Raw genomic sequence first — 20,087 nt, 5'->3', positions numbered from 1 at the left:
GTATATTTTGAGGTGGCAACTTGGCCGTAGAGTAGTGTTTCTCAACAGGGCAGCCTTACACAAGAGACGTTATTCCCAAACTGTTGGCACCTCTCACTATTGTCAATAAACTGTCCCTCACACACATCCCAACACCCCTTGCGGTGAGATGGCACTATACGCAGCTGAGGGCCGCTGGTGAGCACAGAACCTGGGGCAGCTGAGCAGTCTTGCAGGACAGAGAAAAATGAAACTCCCAATTTCCCTTCACTTGCAATCTTCCTACTCAGTCCTCTGAACTAAGCCAGTCAAACCATAAACAGCTCGGCCACTGTTCCACTCATCTTAGAGACTTTAAACAATCAAGTCATCACCAGACTGTCACAGCTTCTATAGAGAATACTCTTTATTGTACAGGTATCATATACACAATTTAATGTGTGAACATTTACAGGCATGGAGTTCAATTCCAAATCTCCATGGCACCCCATACACTGCACCGCGCACTCCTGTTTGGGATTAGCCCAACAGGAATGAGACACAAAGTTATCGCTTTGTGAACAGAGAGCTTCAATTAAATAGAACAGAGCCCAGGATCCTAATTCGTAACACCCTGTGTACATATGAATAAAACCTAAAGATGTGTTTTAGATGACCCCATCACCTTTAAAAGTTATTAAAATGGAACCCCATTTCTCAAAAAGTCACTAAGAAGTGCACCCGTATTTACAGACCCGATTAAATTATGCATAAATAAAATCTGTACACGAGACACATTGTTTCTCAAAATAACAGCGCCTCCTCTGGGACCTGGGGGTGACAGGCAGCAAAAAAACGCTTCATGCCTGCCCTTTTCAAGTTTACTCGAATCACCAAGATGTGAAATAAATATGCAAATAAAGCTTCAGTACCTTAAAGAAACATGTCATTTCAAAGAATCTCCCATTTGAAGAGTTAATTTTCAGTTAAAAAAAAAAACAAACAACATAAAATCAGCAGGCTTTGTTTCTACGTGTTTTGTAAAACCCAAAAGCCCCTTTTGAACAAGGGGATTTTTAAGTGTGTTCAATACCACCTATTAATTAGTTGCTAAGTGGAGAGTCTGCCTCCTACTGAACGCAGGATTTGATATCTGAAGATGCTAGATAAACACTTTTTTCTAAGGATAAATATTTAGTGGGCAGGAAGCCAGCAATGACTTTAACACTGAAAGTTATTATTGATTTGAATAACATAGATTTGACATTTCAACAGCTAAGCATGTTGCGGGGAGAGGGGGTTTGTTGGCCCAGGGGGTGGATTTAAAAGGTTTGAAAACTTGTAGCACCACTTTCAGAGACAGGAAGAATGGGGTTCAAAATAAAACATAAGCTTAATGAATAGAGAACCAGTACTTGTCGCCTTCTGATCACTTGTCCAGAGTTAAAGAGATGCTTCAGCGCCAGAGAAATACTAAGGACTCCCAGAGGGCAGGTCCAACTCCGGGAGGCCAGCAGGCCTTTCAATGGGAAGGCAAGTAAAAGCCCAGCTTGTCCCCCCAGGCCGAGGAGTTCCCCATCTGTGCCGGTGAGAGTGGTTTGGGAGATTTGTTCCCCTTGCACTCTTCTTCCCTTTGTTTCCACCTGTTTCATTTCCGATGCTTCTCCATCTTCTCCAAGGTCTTGCTGGAATCGGCTGGACTCTGGTCCCCAGGATTCATGTAGGATTTCTCTATGATGACCAAAGCCTCTTTTATGTAGTTCTGCATCGCAGACACGGCGGCACAGATGGCCTGGCTGCCAAACCCGTGGGTAATCAGGCTGAAGTGAGACAGGCAGTTCTGAATGTTCGCCTCTAAGACCGGGGCCGGCCGGTTGTTCCCGTTGGGTGTTCGGTCTTGGTTGAGAAGGTCCGTGAATTCTTTACACACTTGCCTGTGAACATAACACACACCTATGAGCTCAATCTACCTCTTGACAGGTAGTTGAGGATGACACCTGGGAGGCAATCAGAGATGTCTGGCCTGAGCCAAGACAGGAGGCTTTAAACTAATACTAATATAATAGCCAATTGCCTCACTTAGTACCTATTATGTGCTAGTTTACTCTTTTAAGCACTATCTTTTTAATCCTCACTGATTAGAAGATAACAGGATTAACCCCAGTTAAGCCAGTCAGCAGCCAAGGGCATCAGGTGGGATCAGGATTCCAGCACCAGAAGGTTAAGGGACATTTGGTGCTGGGCCAGTTCAATAAGCCAATTCACCAATTCGGAGAATCACACATCTCCCTGAAATTCACTTTTTATCCAGGCTGGCTCACTGTGCTCCCTCCCTTTTTCCCCATTTGCAACTGGACTCGTTCTGCTTCATTTCCCATGATTTTTAAACCAATTTACTGCTGGTTTCCATGAGAAATCCTGCAGCTGCAGAAAGTCGGTTTTGAGACGTTTAAATTGCCCACTTGTCTCCTGCAAATCCAGTCATCACTACGTTTAAGAAACAAAAGTCGTTACCAGGAGGCAGAAGGGACACAATCTTTACTGGATGTGACAAAACAAATAATCTCTTCAACACATTTTTTAAGATATGCAAATGTGATCAGGAAAGGGTAAGTTTAACTATTTTGAGCTCAACAGCTAAGCAGCTCAAAAGACATTCACTACTGGAGCAATGCATTCGTTCATTTTACTTACTCTTCCCAGGTATTTGACTTTGTAAAAGAAGCTCCCTGTCATTTTCGTTCGCTCCCCACCCTAACTTATTTAACCAGCATTTCTTGAGCACCAGGGGCTGGGGCTGGCCCCTCAACTTCAAGGTCACAGCAGTAAGGCATCTGTGTACTTACTGTGCGGCCAGCAGCATGTTCTTCCTCGTTGCCATCTCATTCCGTCCTCCGAGATGAGGTCTAGTTAAGTACTCGGCCACTGGCTTACTAGGAAACTCAGCTTCACAGACATACGCGAAGTCCCGAGCCAAATGAACAGCCTCACCTAGAATCAGGAAAGAAAGACGTTGGGTGTACGGACGCTGTCCTGTCCTGTCCCCCTTTTTAGCACTGTCATTCAGTCACTGCAACCTCACTGAAATCACAGACAGGGCCCTGGCGAGGTGGCTCAGTAGGTTGGGGCATCATCCAGTACCCTGGAAAGGTTGAGGGCTCGATTCCTGGCCGGGAAGTATGTGGGAGGCAACCCATCAAATTTTTCTTTCTCCTTTCCCCTCTCTCTAAAAATCAGAGAAATCGTAGTAAACAGGGTCAGCGCCCCAGCTGGTGAGGCCCTCTCCCCTACGGGCAGAGGGTGAATCCTAAAATGTGGGGAAAACAGTCCCCAAAACTTTTAACCACACCCGAGCAATGCGCCCCGGTCCCCTGTCCACCTTGAAGAGATCGACCTTGAGACACACCCATGCTTGATAGCAGAAAGCAGTTATCTTTGTGGAGAAGTAGGAAAATGTAAAGGAGACGAGGATGTCTGACAACAGCAAACTGGTCGCTTCTCTTTAGGAAACTGTTACAAAGTCTTTGACCCGGAACTTTCTTTTCAAACTAGGGCGCCCCATTACCGAAGGAGCCAAGTCTCTAGAATGTTTCTTTAAGAAAGGGAGGCAGGAGTGTTTTTCCTGTTGGAAATGCTAAGGTCCCCAACCACCGGCTTTTTCCAAGATACTGGGGAGCAGAGGGAGAGAGAACCAACAGTACCTGCCCCCCAGGCAAGCCCAGTGCCGACTGTGACTGCACACTGCCGAGGAGGGTGGAGCTTTCAGAAGCCCAAATGGTGCCCAGGTGCCCCTTCATCCACTTGCCTCTGAGGGCTTTCCCGAATCAGGCGGATCTGAGAACCATTGTTCTGGCACTTTCTTATTCATACCCCGACACTAGGCTACGAAACCTGAGCGAGGACGCATTAATGCACCACACACAGAATCCACCACCATACGCCATGCAGCCAGCTTGGTCCCCAACAGGCAGTTAACAGGCAGCTCCTTTCTCCTTACCCTGACCTCAAAGACACTCACAAAAAGGTGGAGTAGGGCCCCCAAATCTCTTTAGCACTGGGGTAGCACCCATTAGACCAGAGAAAGCAAGTGTTCAAAAGATTGCCTGGCTACTAGTCCTAGACAGTTGCTCAGTGGTTAGAGCGTCGGCCCGTGGACTGAAGGGTCTCAGGTTCAATTCTAGTAAAGGACACATACCTCGGTTGCAGGCTCCATCCCCCATCCCTGGCCCCAGGAGCCTGCAAGAGGCAACCAAAGGGTGTATCTCTCTCACATCGATGTACTTCTCCTCCCTCCCTTCCACTCTCTCTAAAAAAATCAATGGAAAAATATCCTTGGATGAGGATTAACAACAAAAAAAGATTGCCTGGCTACCAGGACACCACCCCTCATTGGCTCCCCCAGCCAGAGCCCAGTGCCCTGCGGACTGGGTGAGGGCTCGGGTGGCTGGAGGCTGCAGGATAAGCCTGTCAGGGTCCCAGGCCACTTTCCCCTGCCCGTTACAAGTGTGTGAGTTTTGTTTTAATTATTTCACCTTTTCTCATCCCCCCTTTAAAGCCTATATGGCATCCTTGCTACTTTCCAGGTTGGGCAGTGCCACCTCCTAGGATTAGGGAGCAGGAATCACCTGTGGGCCCCGACACTTTTAAACAAGCACAGGAATTGTGAGTTGATCCAATCTCCTTTACAAGGGCTTCTCTTTGCTGACCACAATCCCAATATCCCACAACTACAATAACCAGAAACCACACTTCTGTGTCCACCAATAAGCAGCTAAGCTCTTTTTATTGATTGTAAATAAAATCAGAGAGGAAAGGAGAAATAGAAACATCATTGATGAAAATCATTGATTGGCTGCTGCCTGCATACCTCCCACTGGGGATTGAGCCCACAACCTAGGCATGTGCCCTGGCTGGGAATCGAACCGGGACCTCCTGGTTCATAGGTCCACTCTCAACCACTTAACACCAGCCCGGCACAGCTAGGCTTCATAAAGGTGCTAGAGGCCCGATGCAAGGGGCTTGGCCCTCCCAGCCACAGCGGCTGCCTCAGCCCTCACAGCCCCGGCTTCATTCGTCAGAAGGCTGTCCGGCTGTCCGGTCTAATTAGCATATTACGCTTTTATTATTATAGATAGCAACTGATCCACTGCATCTTCAAAAACTGGGTCATTTAACAGCCAATGTCTCAGCATCCTAGTTTGATTTCTTAGGTTAGGAAAACTCATTTCTTTTTTGAACCCAGAACACTTAGCAGGCAGATATTTGACAAAAAGCACTGGCATACACTGTGATGAACTCATGACAATTCCAATCAACTTCATTTTGCTCTACTCATGGCCAAATTAAGAGCTGTTTTTAAACTTTTCTGAGAGAAATAGTAAAGGCACAACACAGCAAAGGAAAAGCACCAGAAAACGCCACTGACCTTCTACTAAGGACGTCAGGAGGGTGACGTGTGCAGCCTTCCGTCTGCCGGCTGGAAGGTTCAGCCCAATCTTGTCCAGCTTCTCCCGCAAGGACCGGCCTCCATTTTTAGACTTGGCTCTGCGTACAGGAGAGTCAACCTTGACTATTCTCAAGAAACCACTTTAAAACTCCAAATTCCTAGGCTGCCATCAAAACTAAAAATTTTCAAAAAAAAAGACTGTCTACTCTACTACATTATGTGGATCATAATCAAATGCCACAGGGTGTCCTCATTAATTAATCCCTGTAAAATGCAAAATTTGTTCTTAGCATAGCCAGCATTTTCTTTTTTTTAATCACAGAGTATTACAAGCTGTACTGGAGCTGATAGATTTTCACTCGTAAAAACTGCAGCAGCTCCAGAAAACAACTCCCTGGGGGGACAAAACCCCTGGAGCTTCTCTTAATTTGGAGGCCACCACTTCACTCATGGAATAAATTCTAACCAAATGATAATCTGTTAGCGCTGTTTTAGCACCTCCTCCTACATTTGGCACTTTCTAAAAGCAAAAGGTACTAAAACTCTCTGAGCTGATTGGAATTCAGTGTTAGGTCTCAAAGTTACATAAATGTTAAAAATACCTCCCAGTGCTTTCATATAGCCACCCAGCCACCATGCCCACAATGTGCCCCATATACCTTCTGAGAACACCTCCCAGTAATGAGGCATTTAAGCACTCAGGCGGGGACAATCGCCTCTGGACTTCGGCAACTGTCACTTTGTATTTCGACGTGGAGCTCAGGAGGGACAATCTTCCGGGGACGGAGCAGAAGACCTCGCTGGGGTTCATCACAGCCCCCACCAGCTCCTTCTGACAGGGGAGACTCAAGGGGTTCTTGGTCATTGAAATGGGACCTGTGAATGAGGATCAGAAGTGCAGTCTTCAGAGCTGCATTGAAGCAAAAGAGACCTTTTTTGAACCACTGCCGAGAGAGCTCTTTAAACAAATAACATCGCCTGCGAGGCTATAAATTACAGGTTTTTCTTAAAGCCTTGATCTTCAAAAATAATCAAATCTGAAATTCACCAGTTAACACCATGGGAAGTTAGTCAAAATCCCAAGCATGGAAGGATTTTTATTCGATTCCACTGTTAAAAATCTAGTTTAATTAGAACATTTGTTTTCAAAAGACTGCTTCGATACTAAATAAGTGATATTATTTTCTTCTCCCTCAAGGAATAACTCAGATCCTTTGCCAAAACCTTTAGTGCAACAGCAAGTTTTTAAATACAAACAAACCTGTTCTGTTACAAATTTACTGGGAAATTCAGTGTATCTTCTGAGTGTTAAAACAAAAAAACAAAACACTAAAAAAAAACCAAAACAAAACATAAAACATTTCCCCCCCAGCTGATTTCAAGCAGTTTAACTTCAAGTAACAGACCGTAACTACCTTTAGTTCAGGCCCCTTCCATTTCCTAAAACATCCAGACTGGTAATCCCATCAAGCACATTACTTAATTCTGAGAGTCACTCACTTACCAAATACAATAATCCAATTTTCCAAATCCCACCCCCCTTATCCTGCATAAACTCTTTAACATCAGCCTCCGACAGAACCGGGCCTGGTGCTTTTAGGGCTATTTGGAAGGCCAGACTGTTTCAAAATGCTTTCTTGCAGGTTAGAATTAAGGATCCTTGCCACATGCATATTTGCAATCAACAATAAAAATCACATCAACTCATTTGACAATTAACATTGTCACAACCAACCACACAACTAAAGCCCTGGTGTTTTTCAAACATGGTAAAAATACCCTGAAATTAAAGGAGTAACATATCTGGGATTTCATTTAGGTGGGAAAGAAATGCCCTTTCTTCTCACTCCTAAAACCTGCCTTCCCAGAGTTCTGGTCCCTTCCAGCACAAATGTCCCAAGTAAGCCACCAAATGCCCCCACCTTGCCATTAAGTTGAACACAACACTGGTAAGAGTCAGTACACAAGGCCCTGTGTGGCCCTACCTTTTCGAATCACAGTCTGATCATGCAGAAGCAGGTGCTGCTCATCCACGATCTGGGGGAGAAATGACAAAGTTTCCTTTAAGTTCCGGGGTGCCTGGGCTGGGGGCTGGGATAGAGTCCGGGCAGGAGGGGGCAAGACCCTAAACGCGCTCACCTGCACCTCGTCCATCTGTTGCCCCATGTCATGAAGGCCCAGGTTCTCCGCCAGCCCCGCGGCTTCCAGGGCGTGCGCGTGGGGCAGCAGCAGGTCCGAGCGGCGGAAGCCATCCCTGCGGGCGCTCATAGCGCCGCCGTCCAGCCCGGAAAGATGGGGTAGCAGGCCGGCCGGGCGCCCGTGGTGCGAGGGCAAGCCAGCAGCCTCCTGGCTCTGGCGGCCGGGCCAGGCCTGCGGCTGACTGCCGGCGGGCGCCGGCTGGTGCAGGGGGTTGATGGCAGCGTACGCTTCTCCCAGATGCGAGTAGGGGTCTGTCGACTGGGAATAAGTCAGTGGCTGGTAGGGAGGTGGAAAGTAGGGTGGTGGCTGGTATTCGGCGACTCCGGTATGGGAGAGGGGCGGCGCGGGGCTGTAGAGATGTTGCCCGGCCGAGGAGAGGTGGGGAAGGCGCGGGTTCCCATTGCTGCTCCCGTCCTGGCGATCCTGGAAGAAAGAAACCGACACCCGGTTAGTGCGAAACCCCGCTACCGCGAACCGCCACAACCGCTGCGCTGAGCCGGGCTCTCCCGGCGCCCCACGCCCCAGCCCGGATCCAGCCCGCGGGCCTGCCCTCCGGACAGAGGGCTCCCAGCAGCCACGTGCCCCAGGGATTTCGTCGTGAACCGCGAGTCTGCGTGGGAAAGGGAGACTAAAAGACCTGGGGAGGCGCGACCTCGAAGCCCGGCGGCGAACCCCCGGGCGCTCCGCCGCCCAAGGCTCTCCAAAGCGCCAAGTCCGAGTTCCAGGCCCGGGAGGAAGGCACTCGGTGCAGGGCGCTCTCGCTCACCAGCCCGCACATGTTCCCGTCGCCGAGCAAAAGAAGGCGGGGAGGCGGCGGGCGCGGATAAAGCGCGCAGCGCGGGAAGTGCGCATCTCCCCGCCCCAGGGAATAATCTTTTCCACGCCCTCAGGACAAAGCCCTCCGGGGAATGACACTCCCTAGCAGGGCTGCCACCCAGCACCGCGGAATAACTCCAGGAGGAACGCGAGGAGGAAAGCGCCGCAGCCGGAGCAGCCCTCCCTGCTAGCATGTCCCGACCAAGTGCGGAGAGGGAGTGAGGCGCCAAACCTGCCCGGCCACAGTCCGTGTCCCCACAAACCAAGGCACAGAGCGAAAATCAAGAACCCCGAAATTGGGCAACTTTGCGTGCTCACGTCCCCTTGCCCCACGGCTGTCCGACTTAATTCCTAAAGGATGTGTCTCCTACTGCTACGGGGGTCACGGGGTAGTGGGGGACCAGGAGGAACATGACACTGTCGCCCCCTAGTGGCAGAGTCCGGGGGTGCTGGACAGGGGCAGCCCCTCCAGGTGCGGAGGCCGCAAGTGGGCTCCCGCGGGCCCCCAGCGCCGCTCCGCTCTTCCAGCGCCCGGGCTCAGGCCTCCCGCCACCTGCGTCGTCTTCCTCTTCCCGCTCGCCACCTCCCTCCCTCCCACTCTCCGAAACTCTAGCTCAACCTGTCCGACAGGCTGGAGCACTCCGAGCGCTTACGGCCCCATCTGGCCTCGGCACCACCCCCCTCACCACTCCCCAGCCCCCACTTCTCTTGAACACCAAACTTATGTTTTCTTCTTTCCCCGGGAAGGTAGCGGGGAAGCTGAAAGCCAGCCTTGGAGGAGACTCCGCAAAGGGTAGGTCAGACACCCCTTTGGACGGAGATTTCGTGCGTAAAAGCCGCGTCTGAGGCAGGGCTGCGGACCAGCGCTCTTCCGAGAAAACGGGAAGAAGGCTGTTTTGCTTCGCTTGAAACCGACCGGTAAGCTTTGTGGGTGGGATTTGCCATTCTCTCTCCAGGCCCCGCTCCGGAGGCTATATCTTTAGGGAAAGGCCCGATTCAGGAGGGGGTCCCCGGAGAAACCGACTAGGGGGTGTCCGGAAAAGTGGACCCCGTCCATCGCGGGGCAGCGGCGGGTGCCTGCTTGCTGCTTCTGCACCCTTGCCCCCAACCTCGGTCCAGCGGCCCCCGCCTCCCAGACTGTCCTGGGGCGGGGCCGGGCTGCACCGTGCCCAGCTCACCTCGCAGTCCTCTTCATACTTGACATTATCGGTTATTTTCCACAACATGGCGTCTTGCGTCCCCCAAAACAGTCGCCAATTAAATCCAGGTTCCCCCCACCCCCCCAGCGGTAAATCCAAAATTGGGGTCACGGTGGCCAAGCGTCTGCCGCCGCCCCCGCCGCGCGCGGGCCTCGCAGAACGGGTCACTGGACGCGCATCGGCGGCTCTGCGAGCGTAGACGTTGCCGCCGCCGGCGAACAGGCCTGCCAGGGACCCGGGAAGCCGCGCCCGCACTGTGTCCCGGCTATAGCCGGGGGACCCGAGCGCCTTAATGAGAAGGAAATTATCATAACTCCTCCCCGGGGGCCGGCGCCACGGCCCGGGCTGCGGGCGGGGCGGCCCCCAGCCAGTCCCAGCCTAGCTCCGCCCCGAACCCCAGCCCAGAGCAGGAGAAGACCCAGGTGCGGGAACTGGAAGAGGAGCGCGGGCGCTTCTCGGGACGTCTCTGACCTGCGGAGCCTGGGTCCCCCGTCGCGCCTTCCATCCCACCGTGCACACGCCTGAGATTGGCGGAGTTGGGGACCCGAACCCGAACACCCCCTCTTTCGCCCTAGAGTACCTTCCCCAATCGTCCAAAAGATGTCACGCTGGGTTAAAGACCCCACGTTCGGGGCGTCTCAACAGCCGGGGTCCCCTTATCTCTCAAAAACGTTCCACCCCACCCGCTCCACGTAGAGTTCAAGTTTAGGCTGGGGTCGTACAGTGGAACCCCAGCCGCTCTGAGAGGTTTCCCCCCCGCCCGGCTCCGAGAGCACAGCGCCGTCCAGAGGGGAGGAAGGCCTTCAGGGGAGGCTGCCCCAAGCGCCTCGGGGATCCACCCGCCCCAAGTCTCGGACAACAGTGTCGCCGCCATCGCCCCATCGCCCAAAGCTGCATCTCTGCGGCCGGCTGTGCGGGGGGTGGGCCCTCGCCCCGCCTCGCCCTGCCCGCCCTGCCCGCCCTGCACCGGCTCTGCAGCTGCCTCCCACGGACCAGACACTCCGAAACCTCAACTCAGCGGAGAACGGAGGTGCGGGGCGGAACCAAACCCGGGCGCCACGGGGCGGGGGAGGGGAGGCGCGGGAAGGGGCCGGAGAGAGGCTAGGGCTGGAGAGGTGAGCACCTCAGTTCCGCAGATTTGGGCAGAAAACGAAACTTCCACAACAACGCGGCTCCCCCCCCCCCCGCCCCCCATATGTATTTGCCACCCAAACTTGAAAGCAACCGGCAATGTTTTTAAAATTTTAAAGAAACGAAATCCATTGACACAATTACTATAATTGGCCTTTTCCACTGCGGGAGGGAAGTTCTCAAGGGCGAACTTGGTTAGGACGTCCCCGCTGGGTCCGGGAGCTAACTATTCTGAGGGAATCAGAGAAGACTATTAGGATTCGATTCCGAATCCGATTTCCCAATAATCCTATCAATCCATCGTGCGGGCCTGGAGTGGACGCTACTCCTTGTCCACAGAGGATTGCATCCGCAGCCTTTCTACTCTTCGGGTTTGTTTGAGCTTTAGCATTTATTTAAACCCAGATGGGCCTGAAATTAAGAACTAAAATAAAAATAGGCGTCCTCCAAGCGAAGCTTCCCCCTCGCCTTAAAAGTAGGCATGTTTTCGGGGCTTTGCACTAAGTACACATAGAGTGCACAGACGACCCCTGGCACTTGCTTCCAAAACAGCGGGACCTGGGAGGGGGTAAAAGGAAAAGCCGCAGAAGCAGCGCTGTGGGTATTCAGGGTGGGGGCAAGAATCGCACCCTGGCGCGGCAGGCACCGTGGCCCCCGGGGTGTGGAAGGTTGGGGTCCCAGGCAGTCCCAACAGGGAGGGAACCCTCAGACTTCCAGCTCATTGGCGCGAAGGCTCTGCACTCTGGGCCTTCTGGCCCCGGGCTTAACTCTGAGTCCCGGCTGGGGTCAGCCTGCGCCGGCAACTTTATATCCGGGCAGGATGGGGCCGGGGCTGGGCAGACAAATGCCACCCCCACCCCAGACCCGGACTGTCTTTTCTTCGCGCCGAAGCGCTCGCCAAAGCCTTCCGGAGGAACGGAGATTCCTCCGAGCCCGTGGCCGTCTACGGCAGAGGCAAAGGGAGACCACGAGAGTCTGAGCGCCTCGGTTCGGGAAGCCCTAGGGGCCCAGAGTTTCAGAACCGCTTGGCAAAGGCCATTGATTCCCAAGGCAACTTTCTAGACCCCGGAGCTGCCGAGTCTCCAAGGGGCAGGCACTCCAGCGAGATCGGGACTTCCGCGCCTTGGGTGTGGAAGGCGGCTCAAAGAACCCTCAACCTTCCGGCCAGCGAGACCCTGCCCAAACACGCACACACTCGGCGTCTGGGCCGGAACCCAGGCACGCGCGCCCTGGTCAGGGTGCCGGAAGCCTCAGCCCGTGCTTGAGCTCAACTATTCTCTGAGCGGCGAGCAAGGAGCGGGGGCGGAGGGGAGGGCTCCCGCACCCGAAACAGACTTCCCTCCAGGGCCCCGGCCCCTCGCCGCTCGAAGATCCGAGAATGTGTGGCCGCGCCCTTGGGTAGCCACCGCCCGGGGAAGGGTTCCTCCGGGGATTCGCAGCCGCCAAACTGTACACAGAACGTGGGGATCTCCGGGGCAAGCCTCGCTGGCCGCCTCGCATAATCAGGGGTATCGGCGTGGTGGGTTGTCGGCAGCTCCCCTCTGTCGCCCCCTAGAGCCAGCACTCACACGCTAGAAGCCCTGGACCCAGGCTCCCAGCCACTCGGATGGCCCAGGAAACCCAAGACAGGAGGCGTCTGCTAGGACAGCAACGCCCCTACTGTGCGCACCCCTCTTACGAGGCCCAACAGGGCCCAGGACCCCAGGCCGGATCCTATTCAAACACACACCGCAAACCGAGACAGGCGGTGGGGCGGGTGGAGCTGGGTTGAGGCTGGCCTGCGACTCCTCTTTCCTTCCCAGGGAGGGGGAGCCTTCGCGGCAGGTGGAGGCCTCGGAACGAGTGTCAGTCCCGCCCCTCGGAACAGCGTGACCTGGACTGGGACGCAGCAGCCCGGGAAGGGGCCGCCCATTCACCCTCTAGGGCACCCACTGGGCCCTCAAACTGTCTAAAGCCACTAAGACGCACCCCTGCAGTGCCATATGCATCAATTCACAGACACTTCAGAATAACAGCAACAATAGAAAAAATAGTATGCTGTTCTAATGTGCAAAGCGCAACTGCACACCTGTAGATGCTTCTCGTCTTTGTCCAAGTCCAACCTTATTCCATTTACTGCTCACTTCTAAGCGCAGCTTGCCAAACTGTGTGCGGGAAGGACCTTGCAGCCTTTACCTCTTCCGCAAACATCTGCTTTTCCCAAATGGCAAAAGCTGGGGTGGAGCTGAGAGGCCTATGGGATCCAACCTTCTGAGGAGGAACCTGAACCTGATCCATCTCCGTCCCAGGTCTGTGCACTCAGTGGCAGAGTGCTTGCCCGCCGAGCGCAGAGATCGTGGGTATAGTCTCTAACCTGACAACCATCGCCCCATTTCTCAGCAGGCGAAGGTGCATTTTCAGTTGTCCAACCACCTCAAAGCCAGAAACGTGCCTGCTATTCAAGGCCACCTCCCTAGTGGCTCTCGGGATCTGTTAGAGACAAGGCTGGCTCTTGCCTCCCCTGCCCCAGTGACCCCCCGTCCCCCAGAGGCCTGGCTCAGCTGCAGCACCTGTCACCTCTACACTGACATCCCCGGGCCCATCCTGGTGCAACCTAACCGCTCCGAGCTCAGTGTCCCCAGGGCCTTGGCTCGCTGTGCTCGAACACCGTACACCCCCAGGCCAGCTAAGCCCGGCGGCCTGGATGCATTTATCTGGTCGCCGCCAGGCGAGGAAGAGGCCCACTGCGGCCAGACGCCGGGAGGCGCCGACTCGGCTTTCCGCGCCAGAGCTGTGCAGCGCCCAGCAGCCGCCCTGCACCCCCGCCCCACCGGCGCCGTCCCACACAGCCGCCAGCGTCGCTCTGGGCTGCCTGGCCCGGCGCAGGCCTCTCCTCCCTGCGGGCCCCTTGTCTTCTCACCCCTCGAAACTGGAAACTCATGTCGCCCGCTCTTCAACCCTCAGCGAGTTAAGGACTTTAAAAATGGAAGCCACGAAGATAGAGCTTCCCAAGGGCCGAGTCCTGTGCGGTAAAGTGCTCTGAGCGTTTATTTAATTAACGGAAGGGGGAGGGGAGCAATTCACAGGCAGAACGGGCTATCGCGATTGGAGGACACACCTGAAAGGTCCTGTTACTCCTCCCCTGCCCTCCTCCGCTGAAAACTATAAAGTCGCCAAAGGCGAAGGGTCATCACTTACGTGTGCGTATGACCGTCTACTAGGGTTCCTTCATCACGAAATTACTTGAAAGGTAGCCTACCTCTTGCTGCCAAAGGACATGTGACATTTGTTTTTGTCTCTAAAGCCAGGCCCATTGTCATCTCTGGTTTTGATCTCACTTCAGGCCCCTCCTAGGTTTCCAGGTAGAATTGAACCGGGGGCACTGAATTCCCTGGGGGAGAGGGAGTGGGTTGGGTATGGGGTCTTCCTTAATTGACAGAATTGACAGAGATTTTTTGCACCTTACTTGCCTTAAGAAAACAGGCTTAGTGCCTTGGTTACATACATACATACATACATACATAAATAAATAAATAAATACATAAATAAATAAATAAAACAGCTAAATAAATAAATAAAACAGCTAAATAAATAAATAAAGCAGCTAAATAAATAAATAAAACAGCTAAATAAATAAATAAATGAAACAGCTGAGAGTCCAGTAAAATACAGTCTTATCGAAGAAGATTGGAAACAGACATAAATGATGTTTATTGACTAAACCATCGTTTCAAACATCATGGGACTCCCGTGATCAGCCAGGGTGCAATTAGGTTACCTGGGTCCCCAATGGTTTCCACACAAAACCTGCCCAGGCAACCACAAACGTTTTTTATTTTCCCAGGGAGATGAGTTGAAAACGTATCCAGGATTCCTCTATGTCTGCCTACAGAAAAGTAGTAGGAAAGGCTGGTTTCAACTCCACCTACTGGTAAACTTCCAGAGTCTCTCTCTCCAGTAGTCTCCCAAGGCACAGTTTCTAGAGTACACCAAGAGAGTTATATGATAGAGCTGTCTGTGGACAGAAACGGACATTTTTACATTCCTCCAAACAGAAAGTGCTGTAAGCACAGTCAGTGTAAAGGGCCATAAGCATTCACTCTGAAGCCCACTTTGGGCAGAAATAGACAGAAAACAAACGTATAGGAAACATTAGCTTCTTTGAAGGTGTAACTAGGATTTTGATCATGAATATTCTTCTCTTCTGAGATTAACACACTCTGCTTTTTGGTCTAGCTATGGGAACAGCTAAAATAGAACACATTAGTGACTACACTAATGACTGTTAACATTTCTGGAGATAGCTAGTCCCAGGGAATAGGATGGGGCTGTGGGGGAGGGGTATGGAGAGGTGACTTTTTACTTCCTTGTAGTTGGGGTTGTTGTAATTGTCTTGTTTTAATTATTTTTTAAATGAGTACCCTCATCACTGTTAACATCCTGATTTTATTTCAAAATTCCATCCAGAAAGGAATTTTGTTGTTATGTTTCTAGTCTTCGATGTTGCAGAGGCACCTGTATCGTACTTTTATAATTTACAATAACACAGCAACCACTGTTAAATGCGCAAGTGTATTTTTTGACTTCAGAAACGAGCACCTTTGATGGTCACAAAACATGACTCTGAAGAAACTGGCACTTGGGCAAGGTTTCGACCTCCCCAGGGTCCCTTTACTCGAGATAGTTTCCACTCGTGGGGTCTGCGGGGAGCTGGGGACTCCTTTGAGCAGCTCTCGCTTCTCCTTTGCCCGCCCTGTGAAGTGCTACGGGCCAGGCTTCCGTGTCTTCAGTCAACCCCGCGCCTTCCTCACGTGGCACACAAACGTTGGCTCCCCTGGACCTGGTGCCAAGCTCCTGAGCTCTGCGTGTAAGAACTCATTTCAGTGGGGCCATCAGCCCAAAAACAACAACAACATTAAAAAAGCCAAATGGCACCATGGCAACCCAGGATCCAGAGGGAAACCCTCGCCAGCAAAAATCAACACCACGTCAAAGCCAGAACCCAAAAGCAAGAAAAGATGTTATTCTCTAGATCACTCTATACCAGAAAAAAAAGAAGAAAAAAAGTTCTCCATTCCCCAAACCAGGCACGCCAACCAAAAAATCTGAAAGACTAATACCTATGTATATATACATATATTTTTTTTCTCACCTGAATTAAATCTTTAAGCCTCAAAAACTAAGAATTGGGAATGTTTTGTAGCAACACTTCCTTTTGCTAAGAAGCTTAGACATGCTCGGAGAAGATTCAGGACACTACCCTGCCCTTCCTCATTTATCCTATTAGTCAATAATGAGTTTTCATGTTCTACTGCAAGGCAGACCTGTTACAACCAGGTCCAATTTCATTCATTCATCAGTTGAAAAGTTGTTATTTGTTAGAATCTCAGACATAGCATGTGAACTCCCAATTCACAGGCCCCACCACAGATGCACTGGATCTGGAGCTCTGTGGCTGGAGCCAGGGCCTGTGCCTTGCCCAAACTTTGCAGGTGATTCTGGTGCATGATTTTAGAGAGAGGGAGAAGCAGGGAGAGAGAGAGAGAAACATAGAAACATCAACTTGTTGTTCTACCCATCCATGCATTCATTGGTTGATTCATGTATGTGCACTGATTGGGGATGGAACCGCAACCTTGGTGGAATGACACTCTAACCAGCTGAGCTACCCAGCCAGGGCACACACATATCACTCTTGATGAACCCCCAAAAGAAGGGCAAGTCAGTTACTTGCAAGGGCAGTAACAAGCGGATAATGACCAGAGCTGGAAGTAGGGTGAGGGAGCAAAATTTAAGAAGACACCAAAACACTCAGTAATCAAGATAATCATTTTAATGCACTATTTTTAAAAAATTAAAGTGAACACAAAAACATCCTTGATGTATAGCATATATGTCCCTGTGTTATTATGCAATGGAAGCAGTTATTTCTAATCAGCCCCTCCATCCCCTACCAGCTGGGTTGGTGAGTGCTGGTGAACAGATCGGGCAAGGAGGGGCTTTGTAGAGAGCCGTGGTGTGTGTGTGTGTGTGTGTGTGTGTGTGTAATTTTTATTTATTGATTTGAGAGAGACAGAGGAAGGAAGAGATGGAGAGAGAGAAACATTAATTTTGTTGTTCCACTTATGCATTAATTGGTTGTTTCTTGTATGTGTCCTGACTGGGGATTTAACCCACAACTGTGGTATAGCAGGACAATGCTCTGACCAACTGAGCTACCCAGCTAGGGTGTGAGCCATGTTTTTTGTGGTTTTTATTCTTTATTTTTTATTCATTAATTCTGGAGAGAGAGGAAGGGAGAGAGAGAGAGAGAGAGAGAGAGAGAGAGAGAGAGAGAGAGAGAGAGAGAGAGAAACATTGCTGCTCCACCTATCCATGCATTCATGGGTTTATTCCTGCATGTGCCCTGACTGGGAACTGAACCCACAACCCCAGTGCATCAGGACAACACTGCAACCAACTGAGCCATTTGCCAGGGCAAGAACCATGTTGTGTGTTTTTGTTTTTTGTTTTTATATTGTAGAGATTTGATTCATTTTTCCTGCTTGGGAGACTATGTTATAAGTGTATCTAAGTGTATATATGCTTCCCCTTGCCTTGTGCTCCAGCACTGCCTGGCCTGGTCTGGAAGGGGGAGCCCAATGCCTCACGGTCCTGGTACTGAGCCAAAGAAAACAGGAGGCCCAAATGGTTGGAATATCCTACTGTACTTGGGATATTCCCGTGCCTGTGTCGCCGGCAGGCTGGTGGTGTCTGCATCTCCTGGAATTTGCCGCACCCTCATCTCTTACTCCCTGAAGACCACAGGCTTGGGAGCAGGTGATTTCCAAATCCTGACTGCATACCTTAAGCCAAGTATTTCACCTCTCAAGAGCCTCAGTGTTTGCATCTGCAAAATGGAGATAACTGAGCCTACCTCACGGGGTTGAAGATTAAATAGATAATCTATGTAGAGTGTTTGGAATAATGCCTGATAATGAAAAAGTTACATAGGATCAGTTACTATTACTGTCACTGAGTGCTGACTTTACCCTCAGAGCATAGTCTGCTCACTATGCCTGTGGCTGAAACCTGCTACTCAGGCTGGCCGGCCTCCCCACACCCCCCCCACACCCCCAGGGTCTGGTTGGTTGGTAATCAGCAAGTGAGAGGAACTCAGGCATTCCTTCCTCAGCTAGTTACCAGCGTCTTTGCTGGGCTTAGGCAATGTGCTCTCCTGCTGACTTCTAGCCTAGCAAAGGAGGCACACATTCCTCCATTCCATCATGGTTTTGAGGGCCTACTGGGTGCCAGACTCTGTCCTGGGGACACAGAATGTTGACAAAGCTGACAAAATCTTCAGACTCATGACATTTATATTGGCTTGGGGACATAGCATTAAATAAACAGTTGCAATGGGAGGGAGGGAAGGAGGGAGGGAGGGAGGGAGGGAGGGAGGGAGGGAGGGAGGAAGGAAGGAAGGAAGGAAGGAAGGAAGGAAGGAAGGAAGGAAGGCAGGCTGGTTTCTAAGCCCTTTGCATGTATTGTCTCATTTAATCCTCATAGGAACCCCACAAGGTGGGAATTACCACTTTTTCCATCTGGCATTTGTGGGAACCCAGGAACACAGCAGTTTAGTAACTTGCCCTGCAAGGCAGATGCCAGAAATGGGTCAATGAGGACAGTGGCTAACCTGCCCCTTGGAGACTGAATACCCACCTAACACATTGGTCTTAAAAAGAGCCTGTGGCACAAAAAAAACGCCACCGGCTGCTTAGGGCCTGGGGGCTGCCAGGGTGAGGCCACGGGAGACTTTCGGGTGAAGAAAGCAGATTCACCTTTTCCAGGTGTGATGCCTGGAAGTGGAATGTGGGCATCGGAGCGCAGTGCGGCGGCAGTATCTGCAGTCTCAGGTCCACGCCCAGCAGCAGGGGAGAAAAAGTGCCCATTTCCTCACATCGTGGGAGAGGGTGTTTCACCAATTCTTCATTTTTGCCAGACAGGTGGCTAAAAAAAAAAAAAAAAAAAAGGCTCATTTGATTTAATACTTATTGGTCATTTTTTGTGACTTTTGCAAACCATTTGTGCTACTTGTCCATTTTTCTATGAGTTCTTTTCTTCCGTATTTTCTCAATTACTTTCATATATTTATGTTACTATTTAGCCCTTTAATGCAGCTGGCATTGGGGGAGTAGGAAGGGGGAGGTGTACCAGTACATGGTCTAAGGTAGACAGACCTAATTCTTTTTTTTTAAATAATTTTTAAAGTATTTTATTGATTTTTTACAGAGAGGAAGGGAGAGGGATAGAAAGTCAGAAACATCGATGAGAGAGAAACATCGATCAGCCGCCTCCCGCATACCCCCCACTGGGGATGCGCCCGCATCCAAGGCACATGCCCTTGACTGGAATAGAACCCGGGACCCTTGAGTCCGCAGGCCGACGCTCTATCCACTGAGCCAAACCGGTCAGGGCCAGACCTAATTCTTATTTTTCCCAAATGGAAACTTCACAGTGCAGATGGGCCAACTGAAAGGCCACTTTTAATCTTGTAGGTTGACCTCCATTCACATGTGTCTTTCTGCCCTCTTACCTGCTTCCTCTCACAGTGATCCCTGTGCCTGCGCTCTGATGATCACAGCTTTACCTTGTTTCCATACCTGCCTCATCTCCCTGACTCAAGTCTTCCAGAAACCTTTTAGAATCCACACATCATGTTCTTCCCCACCCCAACACACACACACACACACACACACACACACGCACACACACACACACACATGAATCTTGCCTCGATTTTGAGTGGAATTATTCAGGTTGTATAGATATAAAGATCTGCTGTCTTTATACTAATAAGGCTGAGATTAGGTCTCTTATAGACCCAAAAGACCGGAAAAATAAGGGCCTGAGGCAGAGCTCTCGGCAGCATGATTTTGTCCCCTAGGGAACGTGTGGCAATATCTGGTGTTTCTGATGGTGGCAGCTGAGGGAGCATGATCCTGGCATCTCATGGGTAGAGACCAGGGATGCTGCTGAACATGGACCGTGAACAGACAGCCCCCCAGGACAGAGTTATCTAGTCCAAAATGTCAACAGCTAATCAGAGTCTGGAAGGGTGGCCTGCAGCCGGGCCCAGGGCTTCTTCGGGCTTCTGCAGGAGGCAGCTCAGGGCAGGGCGGGGCATCCCCAGAGGCTCCCATCCCCAAATGAGGCTGAGGCAGCAGTCAGTTCAGGTGCAAGGGCGTCTGGACCCGACCCTTTCCTCTTAGGTACCCTTTCATTAGGGTGTGAATCACGGTCCTTCCATAAAATTAGCTCTTACCCTGTACATTTTTTTTTTCTTTAACATTTTACATCAACTTTATTGAGGTCTAATTTTC

At 51.1% G+C, this 20,087-nt stretch overlaps 1 protein-coding gene and 1 long non-coding RNA gene across 8 annotated transcripts in view; one reads left to right on the top strand and one right to left on the bottom strand.

Moving 5' to 3' along the window:
- Positions 1–363: 363 nt before the first annotated feature.
- On the bottom strand, positions 364–9,896 carry TFAP2C (transcription factor AP-2 gamma). 6 transcript variants are annotated; one of them, XM_023759401.1, is made up of 7 exons: positions 9,598–9,896; positions 7,544–8,026; positions 7,390–7,465; positions 6,064–6,280; positions 5,384–5,502; positions 2,805–2,949; positions 364–1,892 (listed from the first exon to the last, which is right to left on the bottom strand). In XM_023759401.1, exons 1-7 carry the CDS (start codon positions 9,643–9,645, stop codon positions 1,607–1,609), a joined length of 1,374 nt encoding a protein of 457 aa, XP_023615169.1. In that variant the 5' UTR covers positions 9,646–9,896; the 3' UTR covers positions 364–1,606. The 6 variants fall into 6 exon arrangements, with proteins under 6 accessions (XP_023615169.1, XP_006095476.1, XP_023615168.1 ...); XM_006095414.3 differs by having other exon boundaries at positions 7,390–7,441; positions 9,598–9,894; XM_023759400.1 differs by lacking the exon at positions 9,598–9,896 and adding an exon at positions 8,241–8,627.
- Positions 9,071–20,087, top strand: part of LOC111827364 — a 26,240-nt gene continuing 15,223 nt past the window's right edge. For both annotated transcript variants that reach the window (XR_002830869.1, XR_002830868.1), the window contains exon 1: positions 9,071–9,337. This is a non-coding gene — a long non-coding RNA (uncharacterized LOC111827364). The remainder of the gene's footprint in view (positions 9,338–20,087) is intronic.

The sequence above is a fragment of the Myotis lucifugus genome, unplaced genomic scaffold (genome assembly GCF_000147115.1).
Source record: "Myotis lucifugus unplaced genomic scaffold, Myoluc2.0 scaffold_155, whole genome shotgun sequence".
Taxonomy (NCBI): domain Eukaryota; kingdom Metazoa; phylum Chordata; class Mammalia; order Chiroptera; family Vespertilionidae; genus Myotis; species Myotis lucifugus.
The sequence above is the reverse complement of the archived record's forward strand: the minus strand, read 5'-3'. Positions and strand labels throughout refer to the sequence as shown.

Excerpts from the sequence above, each read along its gene's own strand:
- TFAP2C (XM_023759400.1), bottom strand. The coding sequence starts at position 8,381 with ATGTGCGGGCTGGTGAGCGAGAGCGCCCTGCACCGAGTGCCTTCCTCC. Across the intron at positions 7,466-7,543 it reads AACAGATGGACGAGGTGCAG|GAAACTTTGTCATTTCTCCC; the intron begins GTGAGCGCGTTT and ends CGGAACTTAAAG. Across the intron at positions 2,950-5,383 it reads CCTGACGTCCTTAGTAGAAG|GTGAGGCTGTTCATTTGGCT; the intron begins GTCAGTGGCGTT and ends TCCTGATTCTAG.